We start from the raw sequence: 26,282 nt of genomic DNA, 5'->3' as shown, positions 1-26,282 counted from the left end.
AACCCAGTAACTAGTGTCAGTTCTCTTATCTATCCATACCTCCCATATTTGCTCCAACTCGAGGACGTGACTAACTTTCAGGTTTAAAGAACAAGCTGGACCAGCCCCCATCCCGATTACCTTCCATTTTCGTGCTGTGCACACCGTGATAGAGCAGCAGTAGACGGAACGTACTTTGCTAACCGCCGCGCCTGTCAGGAAATTGCATTCCCCATGTGGAATGTGGGTGTAATATTTCAAACCGGGACTGTTCCGCTGAAATCGGACATTTGGGAGGCGTTTCTATATAGTGCTAATTGGTGGAGAAAAATGTCTGATGTGTAATACAAATTGTACATCGTCAATGTTAGTAAATTGTCCGGACTTGGGATGGATGAGAGAGGAGGAGCAGCGGGATGACTATGGAGAAGTATTTTAGGAAAATCATTTGGATTATGTGAGTCTGACAAAGTCAAGTTACATAAAATGTAGCACACTGACATATTTATTCCCCCTCCTTGAGATGTCACAATAAAGGGACTTCATTAAGGTGGAAGCACTGATGCGGGTTGTGGTAAAGGAAAGGTTTAAATAGTTCCAGCATGGGATTTCCAGTCATAGCGAGACCTGTTCCTCAGTTCACCCCCTTTGTATAGGAAACCTCCCCCTACTACAGATTAGTGCTTGGGACTTAAGGCGCACATCCACTACCCGATTTAAGAGAGCGATTGAACGATGACGACATCGTTATCGTTCAATCGCTTGTTAATCGGGCACAAATCGGGCAGCATAATGTCAAAAACGACCAGCGATACTCGCTCCCACTGGTCGTTTTTGACATCTATCATCGCCCGAACATGCTGGTCAACCTGCCGATAACGACAGACTGGCCATGTTCGGGGATGAGGGAGGGGGCCTACACTGAGCGCCTGATCCTTCAGTGTAGGCACAGCACAGACCGCGAAACGACTGCACGAATACAATGTCCTAATCGTGCAGTCGTTTCACAGTCTGCTAGTGGATGTGCCCCTTTACCGATCTATATATAGTAAGATGCCACTAGAGATGACCAGCAATACATGGAAGTCAGAGATTATACTTCAGCTCCAAAATATGTTCTAAGGCTAGTTTCATCCAAAAGTTGAATAAAATATTTATACAGTGTATATAGTCTTAGAAGGTAATTGACTCAGCTGCACAATCTGCCCATAGAGACGCCTTGTTCCCTGCTGGCCTCCTCCCCTGTGAACTTGATTCCACCCAAAATACACATTTGTTTAAGTGAAATTAGGGGTTTCATCAGAGGTTCTCTCCGTTCTCCTCTGCCTTGTGCATGTGGGTATTGCAGGGTCAGGCAAAGCTAATGTCGCCCTCACACGGAACGCTCTGCATAATGTCCTGTGTCCTATGAAAGCGGCCTTGTGCTGCAGTCATGTGACTCCTGCTCTGCAGATTCCTGTAAACAGCGACTTGTCCTCAATCATCTTATTAACACATCAACATTTGTACAATTCTTTTATGGTCCTTAATTTGCCCCTTTTTTTTTTTAGTCTGTGTTTACATAAAATCTATGCCTAATTGGACAGACTGCTGACAGCAACTTCTTTTATAATATTAGACCTAAATAAACAAGATAAGCCCTACTTATCACTACTAAGCAAGGTAGTGCCTGCCCCAAAGAGCTTACTGTCTACTTAAGGCTGGTTTACATGGTAACAAGAGATTCACTGGATATTTAAATAGTTGCAGTGTTCTATAGCTAAACCATGGCCCTCATTCAGAGCCGCACACTCTGAATGAGGGCCGGGCTCCATTTTCATGGAGCGTCCTCCTGGACGCTCGTATAGCTGTGGGTCACCACCCACAGGCTATACGAGCGTGCTTTGTGATGGCCGCGATGGTCGAGACCATCGCGACCATCGAAATTGCGAGCCGGAGCCTGCGGTTGAGGTTTTCAACCGCAATCTCCGGAGTGATTTTGGCTCTATCAGAGCCAAAATCACTCCCACTGACATCACTAGTGATGTCAGTGGGCCGGCTTCTGACGGGAGGCGTTCCCGTGGGAACGCCCCCGTCAGGGAGGCACGCCTACCAAAGGGGGCGTGCTGTCAATCAACATTGACAGCACGCCCCCTTTGATCGGACACAACGAGCGAAGGACTTTCCTTCGCCCGTCGCGTCTGGCGCATGCGCACGACGGAGCTCCCTCCGTCGTGCGCATGCTCAGTGCATAACATCGACCCACTTGCGAGCGGACAGCCGCTCGCGAGTGGGTCTGAATCAGGCCCCATGTTTGTATTCCATTGGATTATAGCAGCTGTACCATCACTTGATGTACAGTAATACAGATATTAGAATAATTCTGTATTTCTCTTACCTGTAGTGTCTCAGGGATTCATGTGATCAGACCTGTGGGAGGAGGCACCTTTTACATTGTAGCTGTTCTTACATTAATTTGACCTACATAAAATCCGATCTTCTAAATCCTTCTAGAAATAAATCTGATAGGATGCACTGTAATCTAGAAAGTGTGTGTGATATAAATATCACACCCACACATACATACACTGGATGTAGTCAGAATGCCAACAGCTGCATCCTGACAGATTCTGATGGCAAGGGTTAGGCATTAGGAGGAGGGTTAGGGTTAAACTGCGGGACTATTGGGGTTAGACAGCGGAAAGGGTGGGTTAGGGTAAGGGTTAAGATTTGGGCTAAAATACTTGCTATAATCTGGTGGGATTTTGACCATTGGGATGCCGCTGTCTGTATTCTGACTGTCTGGATCCCGTACCCAACTCATGTATATAATGTGCGACTTGCCACGGTGCTATGGTACACCAGGCAGTGGCAGCGTTCGCACCATGCAATCCCATGGATCGCGGGTACCCGGTCGCAGACGCACGACTCGCGTCACATGTGGCCCGATTTGTCGCATGAATGGCAAAGATACATCTGTATTTTTTTTTTTTTTTACTGGTTCCATAATTGCTTTGAGATGATTGAACAAATTATGACAACAGTGACATCTGCAGGCTAAAGTCAGGTACTGCACTTTATTAGAATATCCTGCTGAGGAGAAGCAATTTAGTATAAATAATTAAGGGGTCTATTTACTAAGACTCCACATCCGCTGTGAAGCAGGAGCTGGCTAACGCAGCTGTTACTAAAAATAGACCAGCCGAGGAGGGTGAACGTTAAGTCATCCCCTCGGCGGTAACAGCTGAGACTCCTTTCCCCTGACAGCCCTGTGTGACTCGCCATCTCCGGCCGGCAGCAGCAGCGACTTTTTTTTTCCAACAAACTTTATTTACAAACAGCCAAACTGACACAGCTCAAGTCCTGCTTCTCCAGTGAGGAGAAGCAGATACCGGCAGCTACAGGCAGGGCCGCCGACAGCCGCGCTGGGCCCAGGTAACAGGGGGCGTGGCCTAATCACGGTAGGCGTGGCCACACCCCCTTATGGGGAAAAAAAATTATTTGCGGCGCTGGGGAGGGGGGCGCTGTTTGTTCCTCAGCCCGGCACACAGCCAATGCGGGGCGTGATCAGGCTGCTGTGACGTAAGAGAGAGGGGGAGCGGTGCCGGGCCCATCCAGCAAGCCCGGGCCCGGGTAATTAGTACCCTCTCCCCCCTCCCTGCGCCCCTGGCTACAGGAGGCGGTATAAGCGCTGGAGAAGACACCTGACGGTAAGTGCTCTCTCCCCTTAGTAATACCTAGGACACTGAGCGCTGCCATAGGTGTCTATGGCAGCGCTAAGTGACCCAGGTGCAGTCTGATATTATAGACTGCACTTAGCGCTGGCAGGCTGCAGGCAGAGAAAATCCCTTTAGTGCATACAGAGAAGCGCTATGTACAGGGGGTTTTTTGCCTTTAGTGTTTTTTCACCCTTTTCTACCCTTAGTAAATAGACCCCTAAGATCTTTTTACAAAGACGTGTTAAGGTGAATGTCAGCAGCGCTGTGGGAAGTGCTACTTAGTTCTTACTCCTACTCCTGTGCTCTGATGCTCGTCCTAAGATTTTATTATATATATTTTTGTATTTCTTATCTGCTGTAACATGGGGGAAGGACTGGACTTTCATTACTGTCCCAGAATGGGGGGGGGAACTGGACTTTCATTACTATCCCAGAATGGGGGGGGGGGGGGGGGGACTGGACTTTCCTTACTGTCCCAGAAAGTCCAGAAGGACGGATCGATTGCAGCAAAGGGAGGGTAATGAGGAACTTGCTCCGGGTATATTTGCACCTGCGTTGATACGTACACTTTAATACAAAAATATAATTACAGCAGGAACTCAACAAAAGTCAGTTCATGAAGGACAGGATAAACGTAATTTTAACCATGCACGATCCAGAGCGCAACCAAACTGGGACCAGTTAACAAATACAAGAGCTTGTTTCACACCATTGCTGGTAAAATAGTTTTAGTCTGCAATTTGTATGTTTGGAACACTTATATGTGGCCTTGTTTTATTAGTGCGCCTGCTTCTTGTACGACCAGACACAAGTTGTATTGCGCAATCCTATTGCACCTGCAGCAATGATAAATATGTAATATATCCCCAGATTTCAGTCATAGTACAAGGTCTGATCGTGCTGGTCACTGTGCAATCCCCAAAGTCCACTTCTCTGATGTCAGAAGCACCATGAGGTCTGCAGTCAGAGAAATGGCTGCTGGCAAACTATGAGCCACGTGTTTTATACAAGCAAAGGATATTAAATGGGATCTAATATTAACTTTATGCCATCAGGAGCCAAACCCTCTGCACTGAGAGCTTGTTAATCCGACACGTGTACTAATAGTGGCCACCAGAGGGCGCCTCTGTGTCATCATAAGATAAGCGCCTTATAGAAAATATCTGCTTCACTTTTTTTTTTTTTTGTATTGTGTCCAATTTACAGCACTGCAGTTGTTACCCCAAATTCTCACTCTTCTCATCTCTGTTACGGTATGTAAGTATTATGCTTACTAATTACTGCATAGCAGCATCTATAGCCTAGGTCCAGGATAATATGGTGAATAGAACATGTCTGCCATTGCTTTGAGATGATTATTACTGACTGCACCCTGTCAGTGTTTGAGTCTATCTAACCATGTATTAAACGACACCTATGTATGCAGACATGACTTGTGCCTGCCTGACGGCTCATAAGGTCATGCAGCATTGATGTCCCGCTGCATAGAGTTGGTAGTAATTGATCTCCTGTGTCTGCATTGGTCCCAGGTTCACAGATCAGCTGCTTCGCCCCCACTAGCTTCTCATGGAGACAGGCGGCCTACGTGGACTCTTTCTGTTGGGCAGCCGTCCAGCAGAATCACCTATCACAAAGCGACTCCGGGAATATCCCCCTCTGGCTGCACAAGGTAAGGACCAAACCCTGCAAGTGACTGATAAAGATTCATTTCAGTATATATATTTATTTTGTTTTAAAACATTGACTGCAGGACACTGAAGGGTCAACCCAATTAGGTGCGCGTTTTCAGATGTGAGTTTGTTGCATGAAACTCACATACTCCACACAAATGCGCGCTCCTGAGAAACGCGAGGTCTAATTAGAAGTGCTAATTCCCGTTGCCTGTGAGGGTGCTTTCAAATTGTGTACATAAACGCGAACTAAGGGAAAGGCATGTAGAAGTGGGGAAAACATAATGGACCCCATAAAATTGGCAACTGTTGATAGCAAGACCATAGTGGCCAAAAGGAAACTCTTTTAGTTTATATACAAACGAATAAAGCAAAAAATGCAAAAAGAGTTCTGTTTTTGGAGTCATTTGAGGCAACTAAATAATAATAAAAAAATGATAATAAAAAAAAATTTAAATACTTTTATTAAATTTAAATTTGGGCTGCCTAAACTAGGGAAAAAGTTGATTTTGGGGTTATTTTAGTCCATTCATTTATTTTTACACCCAAAAATGACATAATTATTGCCCAAATTAAGCTAATTAAAAACTAATAAGTTCCTAATTAGTCATTAGGTTGGGTGTCCAAGGGGTTCTGAAGCAATTCACAACATTTTTACCCTGCAATAAAGATTTTCCCTGCTCAGGGGGTGCGCACAAAAAAATGCAGATTTCCTGTGGAAAAGCAATGCGAGATTGGAATTGGATTGCTGATACAATTCGCAGTGCTTTGTTGCCATGAAAACGACTCGCACAAGCCAACTCCGCACCTAATTGGTTTGACCCCATACAGAGAAAAGCTCATCAGATGGACTTGTTCCCACATCTACACCTACCTGTAACCCCCGTCATCCGTCGCGTTATCTCCTCTTACAGGAAAGTTATGGAAAGCCGCTCACTGCTATGTAAGAGAGGAGCTGGATTTAAGTCTGTGTTTTACACAGTGGATATTGAAAACATGAGATGGAAAATTGATATACTTACCCTGTTTGAGTCTCATTAGGGTAGGGTTATGCAGTGCTTTATATACAGCCCACTGTAGCATGGGAAAGGTTACCGCTACAATGGTCTTGCTTTTCGTATGTTGTCACTAGTGAATATCTTGGGTGGGGGGGGGGGGGAGAAATGTCCCTAAACTGTTAAATTGTTTCAGTGAGCTAGGCTACATTGCTATTGTTTTAATGTATATAGCGCACAGTAGGTCATTTATGAAGCACAAAGCTTTGGTTTTACACTTGTTTGCCTGTGTTATAATTGCTTTAACAACTTTACTGTGACACCAGCCTATTCCATTGTGCTTTACAATTGAGAGCAGAACAATAATGAAGTGAGACCTGGTATTAACAACCAGCGAGTTTCAGAGTGTTTTGAGACACCTCTAAGATGGGCCCAGTGTTACAGCACAGCAGGAACAAGAAAAAAAAAAAAAAGTGAGGTATTGCGCTGGAGAGGAGCAGCTCAGGATTCTGTCCAGTGTTATCAAGACTGGACAAATAAGCATATACAAGAAAGAAAATTGAAACCTTGCGCTCCACTGTAGGGTTACATTATACAATTTCATAAAGTTATAACAAACATTAGATACTTATATCTTTCAGGTTCTTTAGATCTTCCTGTAATTCTGTTTTCTTACACCAAGGGTCCGTACATAAAAGAAAAAAAAAAAAAAAGGTGCAACAATAGTGTACTTCGTTTTTAAAACACAATTTCCTTAAAAAAAAAAATAGGGCAAAGTCCCAAAGACAGCTTCTTTGATAGATTTCACAACCACGTGTCGAAATTCGAAGATGAGACACCCAGTGGAAAAAATAGATGAGAATAAGCAATGCTCACATCAAAAGGTAAGTTGAAATCATATAAAGGTATCTTTTATCCCTCACGGTTATTAATCAAAATTTCCAATCACCACATGTCCATATTCATAGGAAAAAGAAAGCTTACATGTATGCTTACATATAACTGGCACGTTATATTCATGTAGCGGTTTCTTTCAATCCCTCCAGATCTAAAATATCACTCCCACTCCAGATATGGGTTTAAGGATATTTATTCATAAAACATTCAACACAAAAAATATTTCCAAGCTCAATAAAAAATGACAATGTACTGGAATCATGTCCCTTATACCAGGATGATGTTAAAGTTCCCAATCCAATATGGCATAGAACCAAAAAGGGGCCCCAAAATAGTCCTTACCATAAGGTGGAAATCAAGAGAGATAGATCTGTCCATAAAACACCATACCACAGATGCGTTTCGACTTTAAACTGTCTTCATCAAGGTGATGGTGTTGCTATGTCCTAGTATGGTATATATGCGCTAGAAAGTCACGCCCCAATTAAGGGCTACATAATAGTAAAAATACATTTTATGTTCCTAAAAGTTGATATTAAACACATCCATTATGATCAATAACATATAGTAAGTCATATGTGATTTTAAACATATAAATTCAGAACTCATAAAAACCTTTGAATAATTATTAAGGAAAGTACTTCCTGTATCCACATGTTAATACTGTTACATAGGTAACCGGGCTGAAGAACCAATCATAATCCCCTGTATTCTTGATGAATAGGACAACTACATTTTTGTCTCTAGTGATCGTAATGACGCACTTTCGGTCCGCGCTTTACTTGCGGTAATTGGAAGTGTTCTATCATTAAACTTTCCTATCCTGTCTTGATGCCAAACAGCAGCTGTTTTGGAGCCATTTTGGAGGGGGATATTCCTTGATTTTATGTTAAAACGGAGGGGAGCCATTTTCCAATAATATTATAAATAGACCAAAACTTATATCCATAATAACTCCTCTATAATTCATAAAAATAGGATATAAATAATATGTTGCACTTTAATATATATTGAAAAATATAAGACTATATAAGATTAATAAAATAGTTACAACAGGAATCATAAATAAGGTAAATATAATATAATAAAAACATCTTTATAAAAGTTAGAATAGCAGAATCCTAAAATAAGGGCGCGGATCATGTAAAAACCATCTTAGGGATTGCGAAAATGTTCACCTAAAATCAGAGAAACCATTTAATTTAGAATTCTACATTAAGGCCATGGGAACTAGCATATTAACATCATATAAATATATATATATATTTTATTTCGCTTTGTGCTAATGTACTTCCCAAATCTGTCTTCCACCAATTCATCTTCACTTTTTTAATTCCTATAACAAGTGAGATGGAATTTATGGAACATTTGTGTTTGTCCTTTAAAATGGTTTGATAGATTATGTTTATCAAAACCTTTTTTTATGTTCCTAACGTACTGCAAACCACATTCACATTGGATCAAGTATATGCAGTTGTTACTGTTGCATTTAATGAATTCCTGTATTTTAAAGGAACCTCCATTTGAAGTGGAAACAAATTCTAAAACTTTACTTGGAGTTCCTTTGTGTGTTCTACACATCACGAAGTCCCCACATCTGTGGAATCCCACTGTTTTAATGCGTCCGTTACGTTGTTCTGGGACTGCACTTTTAACCAAATGGTTTCTTAAATTTTTCGCTCTTCTATATACAAAAGAAGGTCTGTCAGGAATAACCTCTTTCAAAACTGGGTCCTTAATTAGAATGTGCCAATGTTTTCTGATGGTTTTTTCTACTTATTTATATTGACCATTAAATGTTGAAATAAAAGGTGTTCTTTGTTTACCCCCATTTGTTTTCTCTTTATATTTGAGTAGACTTGCTCTGTCTATATTTCTTATCTGATCCACTGTTTCATCGATTTTATTTTTACTATATCCTTTCTCCATAAATCGTTGTTTCATCTTTCCCACTTGTTCATCAAAAACATGTAGTTCTGAACAATTTCTCCTAATTTTTTGGATCTGACTACGAGGAACACTATTGAGCCATGTCGGATGATGATGATTACTTGTGATTGGAATATAGGTGTTATTATCCGTGGGTTTAATACAGTTTTTTGTTTCGATGGATTCCTCATTTACATATATACACAGGACTAAAAAATGTACTTCTACTTTACTAATATCGAAGGTGATGGCAATATTAAAAGCATTTTCATTTAACATTTTGCTAAATGAATTTAGATCTTCCTCATTACCATGCCAAATAAAAATATCATCTATATATCTTTTCCATAGCTTGATATTTGACATGTAAATATTATTTCTCCCAATATGGTTCTCTTCCCAAAAACCCATAAAAATATTTGCGTATGCTGGGGCAAATTTTGTACCCATCGCAGTACCCTGTATTTGTTGATAAAAATGATTCTTGAACCAGAAAAAATATGAGATATGGTAAGAACTTACCCTTGTTATCTCTATTTCTACGAAGTCCATAGGGTTCCACAGGATACCTTGGGTATAGGTGTGACGTCAGTCGCAGGGCACCAAAGAGTTAAGCTTTCAGCCTCCCAGGATGCACTAGGTCCCCCTCCTATACCCCGCCCCCGGGCCAAGGCACCTCAGTTAGTTACCAAGCCATAGGCCGGAGGAGGAGAAGGAAGAGAGAGAACAAAGATCTGGACACATACAAGAATCACATTCTCACCAGAGGGAGACGGAAAACCGGTGACCAGAGCAAAGCCCATCTGCAGCACAGGTGCGACAGGGCGGGAGTCCTGTGGAACCCTATGGACTTCGTAGAAATAGAGATAACAAGGGTAAGTTCTTACCATATCTCATATTTTCTACTTCAGGGTCCATAGGGTATCCACAGGATACCTTGGGGATGTCCCAAAGCAGTATCCTTTAAGGGTGGGGACGCTCCTGTGCAGAAAGGAGAATCCGCCGCCCGAAGGAAGCATCCTGAGAGGCGAAGGTGTCAAAACCTGTAATACCTCACGAAGGTATGGACAGAAGACCACGTAGCAGCCTTGCAGATCTGAACTGCCGAGGCACCACGTCGAGCTGCCCACGAAGGACCCACAGACCTAGTGGAATGAGCCTTCAGAGAAGGAGGGACCGGTAGGCCTTCATGAAGATAAGCTTCAGAAATAGCCATACGGATCCAGGCTGCAAAAGTTTGCTTTGAAGCAGGCCAACCCTTTTTACGGAAGCCATAGAGGACAAACAAAGCGTCCGACTTCCTAAACGAAGAAGTGCGGTCAACATAAGTCCTTAAGGCCCGCACAACATCCAAAGAGGCCTCACCCACGGAAAGACCCGGTGAGTTAAAGGCCGGAACAACTATTTCCTCGTTAACATGAAACTGGGAAACAACTTTGGGAAGAAACTCGGGCCGAGTGCGGAGCACTGCCCTGTTCCCATGAAAAACCAAGAAAGGGGGTCTACAAGAAAGAGCCCCTAACTCAGAAACACGTCTGGCCGAAGCAATGGCCAGAAGGAAAACAGTCTTAGCTGTTAGCCATTTAATATCCACTGAGCCCAGTGGTTCAAACGGCGGTCCTTGGAGAGCCCTCAGGACCACAGCCAAATCCCAAGGCGCCACAGGTGGAACAAAGGGCGGCTGAATACGGAGAACACCTTGCATAAAGGTGCGCACATCCGGGATTGTAGCAATCCTACGGTGAAACCAGACAGATAGGGCCGAAACTTGTACCTTCAAAGAAGCAAGGCGAAGCCCATGATCTAGTCCCGCTTGCAGGAAGGCGAGAATCCGAGACAGACGAAACTCCCGCGGTGCATAACCTCTCGGTCGACACCACTGGAAGAACGTATGCCACACGCGATGGTATATCCTCGCGGAAGACGGGTTCCGAGCTCGTAACATGGTACGCACCACAGAGCTGGAAAACCCCCGGGACCTCAGCATGGCCGTCTCAACAGCCACGCCATCAAAGACAGCCGAGTCAGGTCCGGGTGAAGACAAGGACCCTGAGACAGAAGGTCCGGTCGTAGCGGCAACCGCAGAGGACTGTCCACGGACAGACCCTGAAGGTCTGAGAACCAGTGCCGTCTGGGCCACGCGGGAGCTATCAACAGGAGCGTCCCTCCTTCCTGTTTGAATTTCCGGATTACCCGTGGAAGAAGGGAGACCGGAGGGAACCGGTTATGCGAACCTGAACGTCCACCGGACGGACAGAGCATCCACCAGAGACGCCCCTTCGTCTCTTGTGCGAGACCCGTACACCGGCAACTTGTTGTTGTGCCGGGACGCCATGAGGTCGATTTCTGGAAGACCCCAGCTGTCCACCAGTAGTTGAAAAACGTCCGGGTGCCGGGACCATTCCCCTGGATGAACGTCCTGGCGACTTAGAAAGTCCGCCTCCCAATTTAGCACTCCCGGGATGAAGACCGCTGATATGGCCGGAAGATTGCGCTCCGCCCAAACCAGGATCCGAGAGACCTCTACGAGAGCCGCCCGACTGCGAGTTCCTCCTTGCCTGTTTATGTAGGCCACGGTGGTAGCGTTGTCCGACTGGACCTGCACCGGGTGACCCTGGAGAAACCGCTGTGCCTGCAGGAGAGCATTGAAGACCGCACGGAGTTCCAAGATATTTATTGGAAGCTCCGCTTCTGTCGGCGTCCACCTGCCCTGGAACAAGTGTGGACCCGAAACTGCTCCCCAGCCCCGAAGACTGGCGTCCGTTGTCAACAGGACCCAATTTGGAACCCAGAACGGACGTCCCTTGTTGAGGTGGGTCGTCTTTAACCACCACGCAAGGGACAGGCGAACCTCCGGGGTGAGCACAATCGTCTGGAACTTCAGAGACTGAGGCAGCCCGTTCCATTTGGACAGGTGCTGCAGAGGTCTGGAGTGAAACTGGGCGTATTCCACCATGTCGAACACCGACACCATGGAGCCCAGTAACCTCATCGCCGAGTGTAAGGACACCCGGCGGCTGTGCAGACAACTGCGCACCCTTGACTGTAAAGCAGAGATCTTGTCCTCCGTCACGAAGATCCTATGCTGTCCCGAGTCCAATAAGGCTCCAAGATGCAGAATCCTCCGAGACGGGATTAGAGTGGACTTCTGCCCGTTGATTAGCCAGCCGTGCCGTTGCAGCAGTGCAATGGTCAGGTCCAAGTGGTGTAACAGGAGCTCTGGAGATCCTGCCACCAATAACAGGCCGTCCAAGTACGGCAACATGCGGACTCCCTGCAGCCGCAGAGAAGCCGCCATGACCGCCATCACCTTGGTGAAAACACGTGGTGCTGTCGCCAGGCCAAAAGGTAACGCCCGAAACTGGAAGTGGTCGCTGCGGATTGCAAACCGAAGGAACTCTTGATGGCGCAAAAGAATAGGGACATGCAGGTAAGCGGCCTGTATGTCCAATGACACCATGTAGTCCCCAGGTTCCAGCGCCAGAATGATGGACCGTAGGGTCTCCATCCGAAACTTCGGGACCCGCAAAGACTTGTTGAGTGCTTTGAGGTTGAGAATCGGACGATATGACCCATTGGGTTTCTGTACCAAAAATAGATTTGAATAGAAACCCTGGCCCCTCTGGGAGAATGGAACAGACACTATAACTCCAGCCTGGAGCATAGTGTGTACTACCTTCCGCAGCTCCGTAGCCTTGTTCCGGTCTGATGGTAGACCCGTGGTGAAGAATCGAGCCGGGGGTCTGTGCCGGAAGGAGAGGGCGTACCCGTGGGAGACCACCTCCAGAACCCAAGTGTCTGTCGTAGTGAACGACCAACACCGGGAGAACTGCAGCAGGCGGCCTCCCACCCTGGGATCCCCCAAGGGGAGACCCGGACCGTCAGGCCGCAGGCTTGTCATCTGGCTTGGGGGCCGGACGTCTGGTACTCCATGCCTGTTTCCGGGGCTTGACCGATTTCTTAGGGCCAGCCTGTCGAGGAAACGACTGTGGTTTGGGCCTGCCCTGGGCCCTAGATGACCGAAAGGACGATGGTCCAGAACCAGAAGGAGCAGCGGCCGACGGAAGACAAGCAGATTTGGCTGCCGCCAGCGTGGCCACAATCTTATCCAGATCCGGACCGAAGAGAACTTCTCCGGTAAACGGCAACGCTTCCAGACCTTTCTTGGATTCTGCGTCCGCCTTCCAGGATCGCAGCCACAAGGTGCGACGAGCAGCTACCGCTGCTGAAGAAATTCTAGACACCAGAGTACTAATGTCTAGAGCCGCCTCATTGATGTAGGTGGCCGAATCACGGAGATTGCCAATCAACTCCGCCTGTTCGGCCGGACAGTCGGATTCAAAAGAAGCCTCTAATGAATCCGCCCAGCGCTCCATCGCTCTGGCAACCCAGCAAATGGCCATAGCCGGCCGTGCTTCCCCCCCTGCAAGGGAATAAGCGGACTTCAGGCAGATTTCTACCTTGCGGTCCGTAGCATCCTTAAGGGAGGACATGGATGGCATCGGCAATGTGACACTACGGACAAGACTGGTCACGTGAGAATCCACCTGTGGAGGGGATTCCCACTTAGCAAAATAATTATCCGCGAACGGATAAGCCACCGCCAGGCGTCTCTGCGGCTGGTATCTTTTGCCAGGTTGTTTCCACGCCTCCTCTAAATGGTCCACCAACTGACCCGAAAGAGGAAAGACTGTGGCATCGCCCTTCACATCTTTGAAAAAGGCATACTTAGATTTAGCCGCTGGGGGAACTTCGTCCTCAATCACCAAGGCTGTGCGGACCGCCCGAATAAGTCCAGGAATATATACTTTGGACTTAGCATCAGCGTCCGTAGTATGGAGAGGTTCCTGATCGTAAGGATCCAGAATCTCCCCATCATCAGACGTCCCTTCGTCATCCTCATAAGGAGCGGACAGAGACGCCACCGGCCTTTTATGAGGCCGCATCACAGACTCCCCTTGCAACACATCCGATAAGTGCTGTACAGAACTCGTCAGGGAGTTAACCCACGCTGGCTCCTGAGAACCCGGGAGCGGGGAAATAGGGAGACTGTGGGGTACCACCAATTGTCGTGGGAACCCCTGCATGGGTGACGACACCACAGACTGCTGGGACAAATCCATCGGAGTAAACGCGGGCTGCGGAGCTAACTGGCCCACTAAAGCTGTTAACGCCTGAGCGAAACAAGCCCAGGGCGGCTCCTGTACCGGTGCTGTAACCGTAATAGGCCGCGCCATGGACAAACACTGCCGGCAAAGGCCCTCCGCGCTACCCTCCCCCTCCGCTAACGGTACTTTGCACGTGGTACACTGTAGCCGGAGGGGAAAATCACTTTCAGACATGATGGCACCACGTATGTGACCTCTCTCACCAATTAAGTATTAAATAGGCGAGAGACCACCCTGCAGCACCGCACCGCAAGGGCTTTAGCAGAAAGAACAGGGACAGTAATAAAGCTGACAGTTTAGAGAAGAAAAGTTACAGGCAGCGCTAGCACAGTCACATACAATGCAGAGAAATAACAATTCCTGCACTAACAGCGCTGATCACTCAACTACACAGACACAGGGCCTGGTAGGACACAGCGTTGCATACACAGACCTGAGCCACAGCGGAGGAGAGGTATGCGGGGGGACCCAGACCACGATGCTTCCTTCCAGACTTCCAGCAGCGTTCACCATGCGTTGCAGAGAAGATGGCCGCCGAGGAGCAGAGAGAAGCTGGCCTGGGGGAGGAGCGCTGACACAGGGCCAGTCAGCACAGTGCAGAGAGGGCTGTGTGCAGCGGGGGAGGCGCCGGTTGTGAGACAGGGAAGGCGCGCTCCCCTGGCATGCATTTAACCCCTGGGACGCCGCAGCGCTACTGCTCTGCTGCGGTCCGCTGTCCCAGGGGGTAGTGGAAAGCGCAGGTTCAGTACCTGGCTCCACGCTGCAGCCAGTCCCCAGGGAGCCCCCTGCCTGGGGACTTAGGACCATGTGACCAGCGGGGACCCACCGCGGGACCCCGCTGCTTACCTTTGTCCCCCTTGGATCCGGCCATGGTCCGGAACATCTGGGGTCACCGCTAGCTGTGACCCCAGATGCTCACCAGCATCCCCGGATCGGTACCGGCGTTCTGGTACCGGCGGGGGTGTAGGGAAGACAGCATGGACGTCAGGACTGACTGTCCATGCTGTACATCCAGATGTGCAGCCACAGCTGCACTGAAGAAAGCTTCAGGGGCTCTTCTAGCCCCCACTCCGACAGGTGCACCCGACGCCGGCCGGGCACCAAACTAAACTGAGGTGCCTTGGCCCGGGGGCGGGGTATAGGAGGGGGACCTAGTGCATCCTGGGAGGCTGAAAGCTTAACTCTTTGGTGCCCTGCGACTGACGTCACACCTATACCCAAGGTATCCTGTGGATACCCTATGGACCCTGAAGTAGAAAAATATTTTTCAATATAAAATGTATTAAGTTAATTTTGGATCTATTCATATCACTTTTTTCGAGGGTCTGCTTCACTGCATTTATTCCAATTTGATGATCTATAATGGAATATAAGGAGCTTACATCTGCCGTTATTAAAAAGTCTTCATTAGTCCATTCTATATTTTTTAATTCATTAATTACATTTATAGTGTCTTTTAAATATGATTTTATTTTTAGAACCTCAGTTTGGAGATGGTGATCCACATACTGGGAAAGTTTTGCCGTCACGGAATCGATTCCTGCCACAATAGGTCTTCCAGTGGATCTTTGGCAGTATATAAAATACTGGTAGGGTAGGGTTTTCATTGATGATAAATTTCATTTCTTTCTCAGTGATGGTGCCATTATCGAAAAATTTCTTCATCAAAATCTTCATTTCTTTTTCTGTTTTCAAATTTGGATCTCCTAGTAGGAGATTATACGTGGTTCTATCTTTTAATTGCCTCATCACTTCTTTATCATAGTCTGTTTTATTTAATACAACGATCACCCTGCCCTTGTCCGCCGGCTTGATTACAATCTCTTAATTTTTTTTCCAAGATTTCTAGTGCTTCTCTTTCTAATACCGTAATATTTGGACGTTTGTTCGAAATCTTCACTCACCAACCTATTAAAGCTCTACCAAAAACATCCACGCATATATGTGGGATTGAACGTTGATTTTGGTTTAAAGATCTCTCTCACTTCTGAACTAGCTTCCTTTTGTGGTGATTGGAAATTTTGATGAATAACTGTGAGGGATAAAGATACCTTTTATATGATTTCAACTTACCTTTTGATGTGAGCATTGCTTATTCTCATCTATTTTTTCCACTGGGTGTCTCATCTTCGAATTTCGACACGTGGTTGTGAAATCTATCAAAGAAGTTGTCTTTGGGACTTTGCCCTATTTTTTTCTTTTTTTTGAAGGAAATTGTATTTTAAAAACGAAGTACACTATTGTTGCACCTTTTTTTTTTTCTATTATGTACGGACCCTTGGAAACTGAAAAACTGAATTACAGGAAGATCTGAAGAACCTGAAAGATATAAGTATCTAATGCAGCACAGCAACCTACCAATTTGGAGCTGCTCCTTTCATGCAATCTTTTCTGTTTCCAATGAATGCTTGCTTTTGCCTCATTTATGGCTGTGAGAGTGAGGAGACGATTAATGGAATTTTTTTGTTTGAAACAACTTTTGTTTCTATAGGGCAAAGTGCTCAGAGAAATTTGCCTGAATGCCGTACTTGCCTACTGTCCCAAAACGGCCGTGTGGCTCCCGAAAATCGCATAGCGCTCCCCGCCACCTGGAAAAGTGGGCAAGCCGCCTTCTAGATGCCCGCACCCCCCTCCATGCGCTCGCAACACACCCCATCTGTGCCGATCTGGCTGCCCCCTCCCGGAGGAGGAGGCAGCCAAGTCAGCAAGTATGCTATATGCTGAAGTGCAAGATATTTCCCATTGCAAGTATAGGAGGTGACACGATCTCCGCCAAGTCTAAGCAGGAGCAAAATTCACCCACTACCCCATTCCCCCGCGTCCGCACACACATGGACACAACCCTAGTAATATACCCTCTCTGCCGCTTTATCTTATGTCTGTAATCTCACTTTGTAAGAAAAAAAAAAAAAATTAAAGGAAGAGTTGGGGGTGAACCCCATTACCCCAACTCCCGCCACTTTCCCCCCATGCATGTCTATAACCTTTTACATAAATAGCAAGGAGCTAATGCAGAGGGGAACGTATGCAAGTTTTACGGCCTTATCGTGTGTATTTTCGCACTGCGCCATACTCTGGAACCCAGCAACAGTGGGAGATGCTGAGCCTTGCAGCTGAAGGGCCGTATCGGGCTGGCAGTTGGGGCTATTGCGCCTAGGCAGGGTTTAGCGTGGATGTGTTGATGGAACTGCAGGCTGTGCAGAAATGTACGTACATGTCATTATGTCTGTTTTCAGGCAGATCTTTTGCATTAGAGAGAGGGCTGGTGCAAGTGCGCGCCAGTAACAATGGTGGCTATGAAATACAGCAAACGGACTGGGGTGGTCCAGCCACCGAAATTCGTAATACTCTGCATACGGGCGAATATGCCCATTTATTCCATGTGCACAGCGGGAGACATTAAGGTCGACTTGCATTCAACCCTGCATCGGCCCAGCAAGTGTAAATTAGAGCCTTAATTAAGGTAATAATTAGAGTTAGACTTCTAATTTGCCAGATTGATTGGAAATAGGAGAATAGGTATTGTTTAGCCACCAATATAATGTGGCTTAAAAAAAACATTTTTTATTTATTGCGGTTTGTTTTTCCTGCTCCAAAGGATAATTAATTGGGAGGGGCGGAGTAATGAACTAAAACATTTTTTACGTTAACTTATCCTTTTAAATAAATTTTCCTAAGCACTTAATCCATATGAGGTTTGGTGCTGCTGTGCTTGGGGAAGCGTTTATTTATTTGTTTACACTAGATGGCAGTGTCTGACTACCTTATTTTCCCGAAGGTTGTATACATCTTGGTTGTAGAGAGAGAGATTCCGACGGTCTGTCAAGTTAAATACATTGAGATACATGAAGGTGCACTAAATGGTCACGTCAAGGCCAAGAGTGTGAAACCTCATTCTTTATGTCAGAGCTCTGAGTAGACTCCAGAATTGAAAAAAATCTTTGTTAATATAAAGTTTAAAATGAGTTATTTTGTTCTAAAATAGCAGAGCCGGCACCAGGCATAGGCAAACTAAGCAAATGCCTAGGGGCATCCAAGCCTGTCTAGGGCAGGTGGTCGGCGGAGGTTCGGGGCAGGCACTGAAGCACGGCTGCTACTACTGCTGCACATCGTCCACTGTGTACTGCTGCCAGCCTGATCGGAGCTGTCAGCTGAGCTCAGATCAGGCCCGGCAGCAGCAAACCGTGAGTAGGCAGACAGCGGCAGAACAGCCGACGGTGGTTGCGGGGATGGGGCACCTGGATGGCGGGGCTCTGCTAGTGGTTAGGCGGCTGCAATCGTAGCTCTTAGCTCCGATCGGACAGCAGCTGTAGCAGGCAGCTCACAGCCAGCAACAGCGGGCAGCCACTACGGGAGCAAGCAGGTCCAGGGAGGTTGGAGCAAAGAAGCAGACTCTGCACAGTGGGCAGTGTGCACGAAGAAAAATGGCCGCTGGTCTCTGGAGGAGGGCTGCTGCGCATAGCCAGCCACAGCAGTGTCTCCTCCCATGGGCCTTTGCGGAGTCCAGCCTGCCATCGCCACCCCACAAAGCGCAGTGAGGAAGCTTAGGCAGGAAACAGCAGGGGCGGACGCACAGGCAGGGAGCCAGCTTAAAAAGTGAGTGATTGTGTTATAAAAATGTTTTGATTAAAGTCACCTCAGCATGTAGTGAGGGGTGCTGAGCTGACTGCTGTGAGGGGTGCTGGTGCTGTGTGCTGGCTGGGTGAGGGGTCATGGGTGTTGAGTGGGGCTGGGATCAGTGCTGCTGGGTGAGGGGTGCTGTGCTGGGAGAGGGCAGAGGGGTACTGTATGAGGGGTACTGTGCTGAATGAGGATTGCTGTGTGGGAGGGAGGGGTGATGGGTGTTGTTGGCTGCCTCTGTGATCTGTGCTGCACTGTGAGACAGAGGAGGGGGCGCTGTGTTAAAGGCGGAGCTAACAGCGGTGCAGCTGGTACATTGCCCACTGCAATGAAGGGGCCAGCAGCAGTATACCTCTGTTCCGTGGTCTGTAAGGAGGATGCCTGGATAGTTGTATAATTTGTGCGTTTAGCACGGGTTTCTTTAGCAATAAAAAAATAAGCCTTAAACCAATGTGTTATTTTGGGGAATGGGTATGAAGTCCCGGCGGCTGAATAGATCATGTCCCGACACCGGCAGCCCAAAGGTAGAAGATCTCGACAGGGTACGTAAGTACTCTACCCCTCTCCCCCCTAACCCTCCCTTAGTGGTGCCTAACCCTAACCTCCCCCCTTAGTGCCTAACCCTAACCTCCCCCCTTAGTGCCTAACTCTAACCTCCCCCTAGTGCCTAATCCTAACCCCCCCTTACCGCACCCTAAACCTAACCCTCCTGTGGGGGTGCCAAGCGCTAACCTCCCCCAGGGGGGTGCCTGACCCTCCCCCCAGGGGGGTGCCTGACCCTCCCCCCAGGGAGGTGCCTGACCCTCCCCCCAGGGAGGTGCCTGACCCTCCCCCCAGGGAGGTGCCTGACCCTCCCCCCAGGGAGGTGCCTGACCCTCCCCCCAGGGAGGTGCCTGACCCTCCCCCCAGGGAGGTGCCTGACCCTCCCCCCAGGGGGGTGCCTGACCCTCCCCCCAGGGGGGTGCCTGACCCTCCCCCCTGTGGGTGCCTAACCCCACCCCCCCAAATCCTAACCCCGCTAGACTCCCTAAACCTAACCCTCCCACCCCCCCCCCCCCCTCCGCGGCTAACGCTAAGGGCGCCCAGACTTGCCTATTTCGGGCTGGCATCCGGCATTTTGGTGTCGGGATTAAGATAGCCATCGGTATTTCGATGCCTATCTTAAGTCCCTTGTCGGGATTTCCTTGTCAGTATTGAGGCCAGCGGCATCGCAGCCGCCGGTCTCATAACTACATCCCATTTTTGATGTCCATGTATAAACACTAAGCTTGGTGGTGGGATTATCTGCTAGGGGGCACCAACAAAAATCTTGCCTAGGGCATCAAACTGCTTAGGGCTGGCTCTGTAATAATAGCATTACCTAAGACTTATTATTTAGTGAAGTTCCCACATTACTTTTAAATGTTTTAATTTTAAGCTCTGTAAATAAGCCAGATTGTGTGTGTTCCATGATGGAGTGTGTGCCGGATCAGTACAGCTGTATATAAGAAACGCACCGTGTTTCTCTCCTTCCAGTTCTTCCCATACATCCTCCTGCTGGTGGCGATTCTGCTCTATTTGCCGTCCTTGTTCTGGAGATTCACCGCTGCCCCTCATCTCAGCTCAGACCTGAAATTTATAATGGAAGAACTGGATAAATCTTACAACCGAGCCATCAAAGCTGCAAATGGTTTAAGCAGCAGCAAGAAAGATGGCGCCAGTTCCCCGACAGTGAAGGACAACCTGACACAGAGGTAATTGTTCCAACTAGGCAACACAAGACCGCTCCATCCAATCGTATGATCTGTGTAGTTTTTTAGGCCTGTGAAATATGTAAAGAGCTCCCTGATGCCTCACACAGGGAAGGCGGCCATTTCATGGTCTATAGTAATAATTGGGAAGAGCACATCCTCTCTCAGAGAAGGCAGCCATTTTGCAGGCTATGACCGAATCCTTGGGAATGCAGCCTTCCAAGCCTTTCGCAACCAGTGATGTCACCTGTTGCAAAGAATTGGATCTGCTGCTTTTTCATGAACAGTGGTATCATATACATACAAAATGGCTGCCTCCACTGTATCTAAACTATAGGTCCACTTCATGAAAATGTTATTAGTAAAGGCATTGCATTACAAAAAATGCTATTATGGAGCTAAGTGTATTACTAATAAATAGTTACAAGTTTTATTAGTGCTGTGATATGCCTGACCCTGAGGTAATCCTGTTATTTCCTCTGCGCGCACACTTTTTTTCTGTAAGGTTATTGGAAGGACTCTACAGGGAACCTGAATTTTAGTTTTACTGTATTTCCTACTTTCATACTTTATTTTATCACTTCCAGGATCATACTGTAACGCAGAAATGTGCCCAGGGGCGGGACATTGCCGGACCCCATAGTAAAACTTAAATAGGAGACCAGCTGTAAAAAACAGTGAGGGGCATCTCCTCAGGGTATGCCTGAGCGCCCATTGCATCTGCACTGCTAAGAGAGCGACGCTGGCAGTGCTACAGGCAGGGGGCGTAACTAGAACTTTTTGGGCCCCATAGCAACATATTTAAGGGCCCCCCCTAACTTTAGGTCTTACACAATAACCACAGTAGTTCCCCTAAAACATTAAATGCCCACTGTAATGGTGCCTCTTATGCAATGCCCACTGTAATGGTGCCCCTTACTCAGTGCCCTCTGTAGTGAGCCCCCTGTAATGTCCCCAGTAGTGAGCCCCCTGTAGTTGCCCCCAGTAGTGAGCCCCTGTAATGCCCCCAGTAGAGCCCCTTGTAATTGCCCCCTGTAATGCCCCCAATAGTGAGCCCCTTGTAGCTGCCCCCAGTAGTGAGCCCCGTGTAGCTGCCCCCAGTAGTGAGCCCCGTGTAGCTGCCCCCAGTAGTGAGCCCCCTGTAGTGACCCCCTGTAGCTGCCCCCAGTAGTGACCTCCTGTAGCTGCCCCCAGTAGTGACCTCCTGTAGCTGCCCCCAGTAGTGACCCCCTGTAGCTGCCCCCAGTAGTGAGACCCCAGTAACTGCCCCTAGTAATGAGCCCCCGGTAGTGACCTCCTGTAGCTTCCCCCAGTAGTGAGCCCCCAGTAGCTGCCCCCAGTAGTGAGCCCCCTGTAATGCCCCCAGTAGTGAGCCCCTGTAGCTGCCCCCAGTAGTGAGCCCCCAGTAGCGACCTCCTGTAGCTGCCCCCAGTAGTGACCCCCTGTAGCTGCCCCAGTAACTGCCCCTAGTAATGAGCCCCCAGTAGTGACCTCCTGTAGCTGCCCCCAGTAGTGAGCCCCTAGTAGCGACCCCCTGTAGCTGCCCCCAGTAGTGACCCCCTGTAGCTTCCCCCAATAGTGAGCCCCCTGTAGTGAGTCCTCTGTAATGCCCCCAGTAGTGAGAGCCCAGTAACTTCCCCCCCACGCGTGCGCGCGCACACACAAAACGAACAAAAAAAAACTTACCTTATCCCCGCTCCTGTGAAGCCGCCGACCGCCCCGTCGCCCGCTCCTCGACACTATGAGAGTGACGTCATGACGTCACTCCCATAGTGCACTGCGGGACCCGGAAGACGAAGCTCATTCCTGAGCTCCGTCCCCGGCGTCCGCTCCTCGGCACTATGGGAGTGACGTCATGACGTCACTCCCATAGTGCATTGCGGGTCCCGGAAGACGGAGTGAGCTCCGTCCTCTGGCTGCCGCCGGGGGTTTGAGCAGGAGTCGGGCGTCCGCTGGTAACACAATCTCAGCGGGCGCCCGGCATATGGAAAGTGCAGGGGGTGCGATCGCTGGGCCGGCGGGCCCCTTAAGCCGCCGGGCCCCATAGCAACCGCACCCCCTGCACCCTCCAAAGTTACGCCACTGGCTACAGGGGATCTGCGTGTGTGTACGGCGGCAATGTGACCCCATACACGATAGGTCCCCAGCCGAATGTGTCCCAAGTTGCTGCACGGGAGTTCTATATATATGTATATATATATATCTATGTATATGCCAATTTTGATGTGATCATTTATGTATATTAGGATCACTGCTAGAGCCGTCTCACAGATGCATTACAAGCATATTTTTGAAATGTGCTCATTGCATAAGATTCACATATGTTCTAATGGGTAAAATGCCCGGTATACGTTCAGCATGCCGACATTCAAAATAGGATGTCGACAGCTGCTGTTAGGATGATTTTAGTGTTGGGCTGCAATGATGGTTAGGTACAGGAATACCCACCGCCGCTAAGGGCAACCGTTCGCTCAATATACCACCTATCAACAGTCACAATTTCGCTATTCTGGCAATGTTGACATTATGTCGACATCAATATTCTGAGTGTCGACAAATTGTACTAAACCCAAATGGCCACGATCGATCTCATAATAAAGAAAATGCATTTTGTAATATGTAAATGGAGGTGTTTTAAGAGGCATCTTTGTAAATATAGGATTCTAGCACTAATCTTTCTGGGTTGACAAAAACGTGCATATAGCTTAAAATCTGCACGGGAACACATTCACCTACATGTGTACTAACGAAGCAGGGATTAAGCCTAAATCTGCATTACACACTTGTAATTGAGCCCAGAACGTAATAAATGCATCGCTTATTTGTAATGTCGCTTCTTGCAAGCTGGAAATACACCGGTGTTGGGGAGAGCAGAGGGTTAAGTGAAGTATTACATAGTGCCTCAGTGCACAGGTTGAAGACTTGGCATAAGGCACTCGTAAAACAAAGTAAAAGCTGGATGTAAATTGCTGGATTAGTCAGAGCCTATTTTCCGGTAACTCACATTTTTATTTGCATTGTCCTTCGGGCTTGGGCCTTGATTCGGCTTAATTTTATAATGAGCAGAATTGTTTTAATCTAAAACCACTTGTGAAATGAATGAGGGAGCCTATCAGTGTATTATGTTAAAAGAGGCATTGTCTCTGGATAGATCTAAGTGACATCCCTGAGTTTAATCCTTGCACGTTTCTCCTCTTCCAGCACGTGGGATACGTCAGATAGCCCCTTCAAGTACCCCTTCGTGGAACAGTATCTCAAGACCAAGCGGAGCTCTTTAAATCTGATTATCAAGTACCTCATTTGCCGGTCTCTGACGCTGGTGATTATGTTCCTGACTTCTATCTACCTTGGGTATTATATCAGCTTCTTTTCCCTCACAGATGAATTTAGCTGCAACATCCGCACTGGCATCTTGAAGAATGACACCACGCTCCCGCCCTTAATACAGTGCAAGCTGATAGCGGTGGGGGTGTTCCGTCTGCTCAGTTACATAAACCTGATTGTCTACTCTATGGTCATGCCCTTTGTCATCTACACAATGCTGGTTCCTTTTAGGAAAAGGTCCAATGTCCTGAAGGTCTATGAACTGCTCCCCACGTTCAACGTCCATCAGTGTCCCTCAAAACACTACGACGACCTGAGCCTCTTTCTTCTGTTTCTGGAAGAGAACGTTAGCGAGCTGAAGTCCTACAAATATCTGAAGGTGCTAGAGAACCTTAAAGGGACGGGGGAAGATTTCGACACCATGCAGCTCTTAACGACGCTAGGAACGGTGAAGACCGACGTGGTGGACGGGAAGAAATCTGCATTCATAACTGGGGCACTGCCCCCTGCGGCCAATAATTGCACTGAGCTTAAAGGTAAATAGATTAGACTGCTTGCTGCATGGGTATTTACCAACATTGTTAGTTTCTGGAATTGGTTTATGCACCGTCCATCCATCCGTCATGCTTAAGATGCGTCCTCACTTGTTGGGTTTGTCCGTACGCCATATGGTGAGAGACGCCTGGCCCAACTCAGATTCTCCAAGATGAGTTTAGTACCGTATGCTCCTTCTTGGTCATATCGCAGATGCAGTGAAAAGCCGCCCACGGTGTACCAGAGATGCTTGGTAGCGCACATGAATTAGTATGGCACACGTACAAAGTCGCAGATTAGTGATCCTTCTATTTCCGGCGTGGGGAAGGATGCTGGACTCTAAAAAGGTCGCTCTCGTGCACGTCAGAAAAGGGGGCGTGGCTATGAGAAAAGGGGCACACACCCTTTTCATCACTCTTGGGGTCGTGCTCAGCACCTACGGACATGCTGGGCTGCCTCCAAACTCTCCCCTAACTGACATCTATTCAAGGGCGGTGAGTACTTGCACCGCAATCCCCCCCACCCTCCTTACTGGGGCCCTAGGGTGGGGACGGCATCCAGCACGAGCACGACAATCCGATCATGTGCGATAAGTACCGTTTTCACAGTAAATAATTACACCCATGATAAAATAATTTTCGCACCCGCTATCTCGCGGTAAATTATCGCACCTGCAATAATCGAATAGTGAGAAACAGCTGAAAAGTTTTCACTATCTCAGGCCACGTGAAAAAAATGCAAAGTCCCTATTTCTTCTTCAGGGTCCATAGGGCTCCACGGGGGAGACAATGGGGTATAGGTGATGGTTAGGAGGACTGGACACCAACAGTTAAAGCTTTTCTGTCCCAGGATGCTCCGGTCCATCCCTCATGTACTCGCCCACAGCCGGAGGCAATTCAGTTTTTCGTTGGTGTCCGGCAGGAGCTGGATCACCGTTTACATAGTGGGGCTGTTTTTAAGCAGCCCAAGCTTTATTTTATGTTTTTCTTTTATTTATTTTTTTCCTGAAGAGCAGGCAGCGCTAGGCAGTCCTCTGGACACCAGCGTTGCTGCTCCATCATTCCTCCGCGGCTCCGCAACTCGCACTATAGGTTGGGCACCGGGGGGCCTGGTTAGCATGGCTCCACGGGAGGACCCCAGACTGCAGCCGGGACAGGTAAGGCGGGAATCTGCATCTATGTGCAGTCTTACCTGCTGTCTCAGGAGACAGAACGGAGGTGCTGATGTGGACAACAGTTTGTCCGGGACTCCACTAGACCAGGGCATAAAATGATACTGGCGCAGGGCATAACAGAGACCAGGGGACCCGGTGGTTGATGTCGGCATAGGGGAGGTCAGCCCTCTTCCTGCAGTCTCTCCCCCAGCTCAGGGCGCCATTCCACTGCGGTCTTGCCGCCCCCTCAGAGACTCACGGCAGCCATTTTCTTCACTCTACCTCAGTGCAGAGTCTAGTGGCTACTTCTACAGCTTTTCAACAAATCTTGCAAAATGAGAGGCCCTTACCCAGTAAAACTACTAAACATGCTGTGTTATCCTCACAGTCCACACCATTCTCAGATTCTGAGGTATCGTCTTTGGAGGCAGAAGACACAGCTCTCTCTCTCACTGAGTCCCCCTCGGGGGAGGAGGAGTTTCAATCTAAATTGAATGTACCTGCTCTAGTGAGGGCTGTCAAATCGATTCTTCAAATAGAAGATGCAGAGCCAGCTCCTAAGTCAAAAGAGCCACTCTCTAAGAG

The 26,282-nt window shown here is 47.8% G+C and overlaps 1 protein-coding gene across 1 annotated transcript in view; it reads left to right on the top strand.

Moving 5' to 3' along the window:
* Positions 1 to 26,282, top strand: part of PANX1 (pannexin 1) — a 73,407-nt gene that overhangs the window by 40,165 nt on the left and 6,960 nt on the right. The window contains exons 2-4 of the mRNA XM_088455710.1: positions 5,207 to 5,346; positions 20,472 to 20,689; positions 23,888 to 24,546. Coding sequence (XP_088311836.1) covers positions 5,207 to 5,346; positions 20,472 to 20,689; positions 23,888 to 24,546 — 1,017 coding nt within the window. The remainder of the gene's footprint in view (positions 1 to 5,206; positions 5,347 to 20,471; positions 20,690 to 23,887; positions 24,547 to 26,282) is intronic.

This window comes from Taudactylus pleione, unplaced genomic scaffold, assembly GCF_031769625.1.
Source record: "Taudactylus pleione unplaced genomic scaffold, aTauple2 ptg000667l, whole genome shotgun sequence".
Classification (NCBI taxonomy): Eukaryota; Metazoa; Chordata; class Amphibia; order Anura; family Myobatrachidae; genus Taudactylus; species Taudactylus pleione.
Note: the sequence above shows the minus strand (reverse complement) of the source record. Positions and strands in the feature narration are given on the sequence as shown.